The sequence below is a fragment of the Ictalurus furcatus genome, chromosome 7, assembly GCF_023375685.1.
Source record: "Ictalurus furcatus strain D&B chromosome 7, Billie_1.0, whole genome shotgun sequence".
NCBI classification, from domain to species: domain Eukaryota; kingdom Metazoa; phylum Chordata; class Actinopteri; order Siluriformes; family Ictaluridae; genus Ictalurus; species Ictalurus furcatus.
The window spans coordinates 15,820,123-15,829,924 of NC_071261.1; the positions used below are offsets into that span (position 1 = coordinate 15,820,123).

Consider the following 9,802-nt stretch of genomic DNA (forward strand, 5'->3'; position numbering starts at 1 on the left):
ATCTAGTTATTAACCACTGATGTTTGTCTTATTACACTTCAGTCATTTCAAATAGCAGATAATGAGTCCCTGGCAGACAAACAGTTTTAGACAGTATGTTAATTTAGCTGAGTGACTGACTGACTGTCTTAATACCTACTACACTTTTGGTTTTCACATTTACTGAATTTATTTAGAAAAAACATTAATTGTAAGTGAGTGTTCAGACACTGTATTTGTTTAACTGCTTTCCAGCATGTCACTTTACCACACGAGAGTAATCCAGCATCTCCATTGGTTAACCAACACATTTATATAGGTTTACATGTTTTAGTCTGGCACCAACAAAATGCACACGATCACAAAACATGAGTCGTGATTTGGTACGCTAATGACACCAACATGATTTGAAAAAAAATGATACCTGAAACGACATCATTCTTACATAAAACCTGCAACTCTATGAGGCTGATGTTTAAATTAAAAAAACAACCACTAAGGCACATGTTACAATTTGAGTAATTATGGATATTTCGACAAATATAACAAAATGTCATTTAAATGTGCTATATATTTTTTTTTAATAAACCTCAAACATTTTCACATCTCCTTAATTCATGAAAAACCTCAATTGCTGTTTATTGTACGTTGTTTCAATTGGGATAAAAACCTGTAAAGTAAGTTACACTGTGATTATTTATAGGTCTCCATCAAAAAGGCACAGGTGGATAAATGGATAAATGATTTTCTGGAAACGAACATGTGGTCAATGTTAACTTCAGTCATATCTAAACTATAGGCTGACTGATGACGTCACTGGAGCATTTGATATCTGCTGTGCATATTTTATATAATGCAAAAAGCTTTTACATGCTACTAGCACTTTGCTAAAATTCAAAACAAACACATTCAAAGCAGCTTAGCTGCATCCCTTTTTTATGTGAAGCAAAAATTTTATATAGACGTATGAGACACATGACTACGAGTATGAGAATGCGCCAATTATTGGTTATACACATTACTGTGATATTTAACACAATGTAATCACTTCAAATTAATGTGCCATCTTAACATTTTTTGACACTATTTGTGTCAATATAGCGGCACAAGGACGGCTGTCTCCTAAAATTATCCTATTACCTTGAAACAGCAGCATTGCATTGCAGCATTCTATGTGTCCTGGTGAAAGCAACCTCTTAAATCTGTTTAGTTAACTTGGTAGTTCAATATACACTATATGGCCAAAAGATTTTGGACACCGGACCATTACACCCATATAGTATGTAGCGCTTCCCCAAACTGTTACCACAAAGTTGGAAGCACACAATTGTATAGGATGTCTTTGCATGCTGTTACATTACAATTTCCCTTGACTGGAACTAAGGGGCCTAAACATGCTCCAGCATAGCAGTGCTCCTGTGCACAAAGCGAGCTCCATGAAGGCATGCTTTGCCAAAGTTGGAGTGGATGAACTCAAGTGGCCTGCACCTTGACCCCACTGAACACCTTTGAGATTAACTGGAACACTGACTGCACCCCAGACCCCCTCACCCAACATCGCTGCCCAACCTCAGTAATGCTCTTGTGGCTCCATAGGCAAATCCCTACAACCAAAATCTATTGGAAAGCCTTCCCAGAAGAGTGGAGGTTAACAGCAAAGAGGCAACGTTGGAATTCAATGCCCAGAAAATGACTGCACATAATGCTAGAAGTGATGATGAATGAGAACACTGAAATGTCTAATATGTGCTGTCAGTGGACGGTGAGCAAAATTCCGTCAGTGCATCTGATATAACCTTTATATGAATCCAGCTGTGGAAAACCCAAAATATCTTCTCAGTCAAGAAACATTTTCAGAGTGGCGTTCAGAATTTATTGAACAAAATTCCATTAAAAAAAAAAGAGGAAGAGGAAAAAGACTTACTGTAGCAGGGGGGCAAACTGAAAGCTTGCAAATGTGTATACTTAAATGATTAAAATTTCAGAATTCCTGGAGACTTCTATTGAATTATATGCACATTTTCCAAACACGTCACAACTGAACTATTTGCTGTTATGACTAGATACGGTTTTACATAACCGACATAAGGCATGGATGGAAAATAGTGACACTGGCCTTTTTACTCTGGGTTTTCCTCAGGTGTTTTTGCGAAGTGTCCCTACAAAACCCAGTTGTTATTTCCAGCGATTTTCTTCCGTTTTGTTCTGCTCTCATTCCTCATGCAAAACAAAGGAGTTTCCTAGTCTGTTTCCAAGAGCACAGACGAACATGAACAGTCATATAATCACTAAACACTGCAATGTTAGTGGTGTGGGTTCAGTTATATAGGACAAAACGTCCAATGTAAAACTGCTGGAAAAACAATTCAGTCAGCAAACCTTATAAGAGCAATAAATTGATTTAAAACACATACATGTTGTACAATATGAAGAGTGCATTCACGTGATTTCCCAAAACAGCAGTCTTTAACCCACGCATTTGTTAATACAACTCAATATGGAAAGACTCACACAAATGCCATTACATCCTACAGATCCCACAGCTACACTGGAACAAACACTTGTTTTAACTCTTCACAAAAAAGCCCTCACAATTTTCCAGTTTTAATATTCAAACGTCTTTCAGCGACTCATTAGTGCGAAAGCACCATGTAAAAAAAGTGAAATTTTGAATAAATGTTTTTTAAAAATCCTGTTTATATATTGTCATCGAGGTAATGGTTTAAAACGATCAAGCTGCTGATTTGAGGTTATACCGGCCAGCCCTAAATCACACAACTACATGATAACTCCACAAACAATCCATCTTCTTCAAACGCAATTCAAAACCATGTGTCTATCTGTCGTGTGGGATTTCTGGTGGAAGCGCAGACCGCCGCAGTTCCGGAAACGTTTCCCACACTGCCCGCACACATACGGCTTTTCACCCGTGTGGATACGGAAGTGGCGTGTAAGCGCCCCTGAGTGCCGGAACCGTACTCCACACACAGAACAAGAGTATGGACGTTCTCCGGTGTGTATGCGCAAATGCGTCTTTAAGTTTTCCATACGGTTGAAGTCCCGGCCACATTCGTTGCAGTGATATGGGCTACACCCTGGAGGAAAGAGCTGCTGTTTGACGGGTCTCCCCGCACTTCCTGCTTTAGCCGGGTTAACTGCCCTCGCTCTGTGCCGGTGACTATGATGTCTGCGCAGATCACTTGCCCGACTAAACGAATGGCCGCAGATTTTACACTGGTGAATCCGGGTGGGGACACTTGTCCTCATCTGAACATCGTCGTTTTGAGGAGCAGGATGCACAAGGTGAGTTCTGGCTACTGATTGGTAGAGAGCATCGAAAGAGGCTGAAAAGCCGGGATTACCACCAACAGGTGCGGAGATCATGTCTGGAGCATCTGAAAATGAGAAAGCACAATTTTGGCTGGCTTATCATATTATGTCATATATCGTATCATACCATATTATAACCTCAGTAGCTTCTTTATTCTGAAAACACAAACAGGGCTGCAGAATACACACAGTCCAGTGCAGTGAGAGAATGTACCAACTTGAACACTGGTGAAACTAGAAAACGGACACTCTTTTGAGAACAACAATTGACATATTCTGGCCAGAGAAGAGAGATTTTCAGTTAAGTTTTGAAGAAATTGCTAAAATGACATTATATGAATTCACAGTCTAATAGGAAATGTTTATTGCAGTTTAACATGGTTTGTAGGCTGCTACTTAATTCAACACTTTTGAATACCTGCATAACTCATTTTCAGCTTCTCCCATACTATGATTTAAATCTGAATCGGCAAGCTACTTTAGAAAGGTAAAGTGGTTAGCCAAGCTATGTTACAGTATAAAAATGCCACCAAGACAGAGAAATGTGGCTCCAACCAACCAACAAGAAATATAAGCCTTTCTCTTTCCTACTATCTCAATAAAATCTTTACAATCTACTTGGAGCAATGCTTTCACCTTGCTATAAGAACTGTAGTTAAACTGACCGACTAGACAACTAACTAATGTTCTGTTCCCAAAACTACTGCTCTGATGATATAAACCTGAGGGAAAGTTGTCCAAGATGCAGAAGTGATGCTGCGGCCAGTTTCCGCCTCTTCGTGTGTCACTACCAGCCAACTGCTGTGGTAAGTGCATAGGTTTAATTTTCAGAGAGTGAATTTAACAAACTTATCTCCCCTGAACCGCAACCCCCAAGGTTTGGGTAGCAATCTTTGAGCAAGAGCTGTAATAACTCCTATCACCTACATGTCCTAATGACATATTTATCTTGTGGGTTTTGCAATAATTCACACATCTAGACCCCAATACCATGGTAATTTCACGATGTCACAAGTGTGAACACACACAGTAGGTATTAATAGCAGGGTTTTTCCACTGCTCAGTAGAACTGATGAAGCTGGCCAGATGAGTGGCAATAACAGCAAAGTTGTGAGGTTATCGTTTTAAAATATTTTCCTTAATTAAAGACCCCTGAAGGTACGTTCATATAGCCTACTATCATTACAATTACATTTTACTATTAGCATTACATTCGATGAAATCATATCTTCAAAAACCCTTGTTCACTGTTATTCACTGAACATAAAATTATGGTAACTGTTCACTTCTATTGTTCTAAATGTTCTAGAGCTGCTACTGATCACTGGTGTGGTGATATTGTACAATAAAAGCTCTTTAATACACAGCAGACCAAACAAAAGCAGTGTGAAATGACCAGGGGTTCCCTAAGGCAAGGAAACCCTGAATGATTCAGGGCTAGATGACGACTTCTTACCAAGACTACGGCTGGGTCCAGCATTTGCATTCTCATTCTGATCACATTGTGCTGCCTCTGGGTCAGGCCTCCAGTCCTCCAACAGTTTAGACTGCACCAGAGAAAGTCTGTCTGGCTCAAACTCTTCGTCATGCTCTGAGTTAAAGCTGCAGCTTGGCCTAATGTCATCGTCATCGTCATCTGGATTATTCTCATCATCACCATCATCTTCTCCAGAAGCATCATCCAGCTGGGGTTCTAGGCTCTCCTCTTTCTTGCAGACTGGCTGCTCAACAGATGGTGGAGTCTGGTCACCATGAATATCTTGGGTGTGCTGTGCCATCTGTTGATTCTCTGGAATAAGAGATTCATGTGGTGGACCTGTAAGGGCAACATGATGATAGGCTTGATTATTAATGAACTCATTATAGCATTACAGACAATCAATATACTGTGCAATGCATTATAACATGACAGAAAAGGACAGTTCAGACCTTACATGTTCATACATTCAAAATCAGTTATAAACAGCAAACATGAGGTTTCTCACAGCAAACTAAAACTAAAGGCAAAACATGCCTATAATTCTCTGGATCTGCATTTTATCTGAGTCTCTGAGTTAGGGTTAGCTAGCTGCATGCTCTCACTAATCACAGTAGGGATGAGTGATGCTAACCTTGACTCTCACTGGAGTTGATAACATTACTTTAGCATACAGCTTGAGGTAATGTTAGACATTCCCATTACCCTTGAGAGTTAACGATAACATAACATTACAGCTATTCACCATGATGTAATACATAGAGTGAGTTAATGTTACTCACATTTAGCAAGTGTTTTGGACAAGGCAAGCTGTAGTAATTAGCATTAGGAGGATTGGTTAGAGCCGTGTTTCTTCATGTATTAGGTGAATGTTAATGCTGGGTAACAGGTGCAGACAGTCAGTGGCTAACGGAACTTAGCTAACTCAGTAATGCCGAGGCCAAAAGTTCTTCACAAGGTTACCGTAACAAAAAAAGAGGATGGGGTTACAGTAGGTTGTAATGCTTTCCACTATCTCTGTAATGATAGTTAAATTAATTAGATTGTGCAAAATAATTGGCGCTGAGGTGCTAAAGGCTGGAAAATAAATATTCACAAGTCAGCTAGATTTTCCTGGTGAGTCTACAGCACCATTTTGTTCATTAGGAGAGAGGAGGTCACATTTCACAAAATTACACAATTTGGGATTCTGTAACGCAATTCCTCAGTTAAAGCCCAAAGGCATTTGTTCATATTTTGCAGCTAACAACTAACCAATACTCTTTTTGATCTTTTACAGCTTTTCAATTGGAAGGGAGTGGGACAAGTGGGAGCGGTAAGAAGATGCATCAATACCAATTCTTACATAAGTCAAATTTAAACGACTTTAATAAATGTCACCTGAATTTCATGCAATTATTTGTGCATTTTGTGAGCATTTTAGTAGAATTTTAGCATACAAACAAATTTGTCAAATGTGTTATTTTTTTAACCCATCTTTGTGTGGAAATGTACTAACACAAAATGTGTTATCCTTAACTAGACACGAAGGTGTGTTAAAAAAATTAACACGTGTTATTTTTAACACATCTGTTTTAAGAGTGTTAGGATGGGACATTTCTCCTAAAGGGGAAGTGATAAAGGTGAACCGTGCTTTAGTGCTCACTGCCGCTTAATAATCGTGTGTTGAATCAGTATCGCTAACGTTTCAACATTTGAAGTAACACATGCACATATTCTGTATTACAAGAGCATTCCTCAAATGTCATTCTTCAAAAAAAGTCAGGAAGACTTGCTGTAAAAATGTTTAGCGAAAGAGACAGTTGCAACAGTGATGAACAGCCTACTGCAGAACGTGATTTTAGAATTAATGCTATCTATTTCGTTGTTATTATCTGCCTGAGGAGTAAAAATGAAGAGCGTGGGGTCGAAACATAATACTTTGATGTTCATTAAAAGGGGTGTTGTGCCCTGTTATTGTATTATAAATCAGACCCTAGCTCCATATAGCGCTTAAATAAACACTCAAAGTTAGTCTGTATGTTATTAACAGACAAATGGCAGATGTCCCTCTTCTCTCATACAAAAATTTTGCCCCACCACATTTGTAGTAGTGCTGCTATTAGGGATGGGTGATATCGCTTGCGATATACCAATAGAAATTCTCCCCACAATAAGAATTAGTCTACCCGCGATAATAACGATAAAGCCTAGTTGATGACATATTTCTGTGCGACGGTCTGCGTCCCGTTCGCAGCTCACATGCAGAGCGAAAACAAGTACGGCGGAAGGCTGACGTGAAGCTGAGGAGGAGTTTATCGCTAAACGAGGAGCTACCTCTACAATCTGGAACTGGTTTGGGTTACAGAAAATCAGTTTTATTTTTAGATCAATGTTGGTGTTTCTGAGCCCATCACTTGTAACGAAAAACAGTGGTGCACGGTACTATATTTATACTGTCACTGATCGTTATCACAATAAATACCAGAAAATATTGTGAAATAGTTTTAAGTCCATATCACCCATCCCTAGGTGCCACCCCTGTCCTAATACTGAAAGGATTTAGGGGAAAAACCTACAACACAAGCAATGATGGTTTAAATCAGCGGTGTCCAAAGTTATCCAGAAAGCACCGGTGTGGGTGCAGGTTTTCATTCCAACCAAGCAGGTGCCACGCCTGATTCCACCTGTTTAATCAGTTGATCTTGGCTTTCAATAGACTCAGGAGTGGCTTCTGCTTGGTTGGAATGAAATCCTGCATCCACACCGGCCCATCCTGGATAACTTTGGACACCCCTGATTTAAATGAACACAAGCAAGATATTATTCATTTGAGGTTAGAATTGGGGTGGAAAGGCCTTGTCTAAGGATTGTAGCTACCACCCCCGTGCTACCCGTGTGGCCACACCCCTTTGTGTCTATCGGCTGATTGATTGATCGATTGATTGATTACCTGACTTCTGATCACGGCACTGCACTGCACTGCACGCTGAGCCCAAGTCACGTGACCGAACGCTTCCATCCTCACGGATTTCACAGAAAGACTCGTCCTGTGGCTCGGAGCCGCTGTCATATCGGCACATTTTCTGCGTTTCCTGAGCGGCTGGGCTGTCTGCTTCCCCCGTGGAGCGGCTCTCACACTTGGTCTGGCTTTCGTGCCGCTGAGAGAAATCGCTTTGCGGCGGATCATCATCGGCTGTAGCCGGGCTCTGGCTCTTTCTGCTCTTCCTCATGGTGTCCAGCTCGTGCTCGGCGGACTGCAGCCGCGTCTTGAGGAACGAATTCTCCCTCAGCGTCTCCTGCATCTGATCGCGCACATCGCCCAGCGCCTGGCCCACTAACTTACTGACCTCCACCACTGCGATCTCCACCGCCACCTCGAAGGCTCGGTGGATGGTGGCAGCGAGCTCGTCCTGGAAAGAAAGCGACACCTCGCCGCTCACAGCCAGCGCCGACGAGGAGCGACGCGTCTGCATCGTCCAGCCTTCTCCAGCTACACTAACCCACCAGAGTGTGTCCGATACACTGCGTCTCAACACTGCTGCCTCGATAGAAGTTCCCTTAGTGCTACTGACGCTTTGTTCCGGGATGAAATGCCATGGACAACCAGACAGCTCTCATCCCGTCAGTGTAAATAGCGTGAAGTCGGTCAGACACGACGGGAAGTACACCGAGGAGAGATGCGTTTCAAAATAAAAGTCGAGCATGCGTTGAGATAATGCAGAAACAAAACAGGCCAGCGAGTTCTACAGACTCATCTGAGAAAACTCTTCATTCAGTAACCGCTTTATCCATCAGGGTCATGGTGGATCTGCAGCCGATAAAAGCAGGACACTGGGACACGAAAGGCAAAACATGTACCTAGTTTGTGCTTCTACATGTGGTGTTACCATGATTCTAGACATGACGTTGTGTGGCAAAAAGTGAGGAGTAGCAAGGGCATGCTTACATCATTATGTAGAGAACAAGCCTGCATATATTTGCAGAATGTCTGATTTGTTCATTAGTGCAAAATGACATATTGTATTCGAGTTAGAACTGCCCAATAGTTCCTACTACAGGGCCTCCAGAGCAATGGGGGTGAGTTGGCATCCAGGGTGTTCCCGCCTTGTGCCCCAAGTTTGGATAGGCTCGAGGCTCCCTCACGACCCCGCGTAGAATAAGTGGTAAGGAAGATGGATGGATGGATGGATGCTTGTGAGAATAATACTGCCACTACCAACAGTGCTTACATACACCAACCAGGGACCTTAATTCAATAAAACATGTATGAATGTGTTAAACATACAGTTTTATATTATACACATTACATTTTCACTCTTTAGGGCAATGCTTTTATGCAAAACAATTTATATTTAGACAGGATACAACTGAGCAGTTGAGGGATTAAGGTGCAACAATGTCAGCTCGGTGATGCTGGGATTTGAACTCATGATCTTCTTTAAGCACTGCCCAGTGTGTGAAAGAAATATAATTATCTTTTGATGCAGGATTGTTGAATGCTCACAGCACCTATAGGCTATGTGTTCTTACAATGACACCAGATCCAGCCAGAGCAAAGGGGTGTTCCTGTTCCTGTCCCTGACCGCAGCCTGGCAAACTTGCATAGTGGGAACTGGCCAAGCTTTTTGCATATAGAAACAGTCAAACGCTGGGAACGAATGCTGCAGAGGGAAATGCAAATTCACTAAGCATGAAGAAAATGCATAACCGCTGAACATGGACGGGTGAAGTTATTCAGTGTGGTCTTAAACGTTCTGTTAGATCAAATTGACCAAGATTGGATTAAACACCAAACATCTCAGATTGTGTCATTGCATGAAATTGGAGCGAATCCTCAAAAATCATGCAACCCTTTATGAAATTGTGTGTGTGTGAGAGTGGTTAATACATTGGACTATTGATCAGAAGGTTGTGAGTTAAAATCCCAGTGCTGCCACTGTTTGGGCCCTTAAGCAACCCTCAACTGCTCAGTTGTATAAAGATAAGATAAATGTAAGTCGCTCTGGATAAGGGTATCTGCCAAATGCGTGTGTG

The 9,802-nt window shown here is 41.4% G+C and overlaps 1 protein-coding gene across 1 annotated transcript; it reads right to left on the minus strand.

The window, feature by feature from the left end:
* Positions 1-594: 594 nt before the first annotated feature.
* Positions 595-8,763, minus strand: LOC128609958 (zinc finger protein 90-like). The gene is made up of 3 exons (XM_053628909.1): positions 7,719-8,763; positions 4,766-5,125; positions 595-3,374 (listed from the first exon to the last, which is right to left on the minus strand). The coding sequence occupies exons 1-3, from the start codon at positions 8,239-8,241 to the stop codon at positions 2,791-2,793; spliced, it is 1,467 nt and encodes a 488-aa protein (XP_053484884.1). The 5' UTR covers positions 8,242-8,763; the 3' UTR covers positions 595-2,790.
* Positions 8,764-9,802: the final 1,039 nt, after the last annotated feature.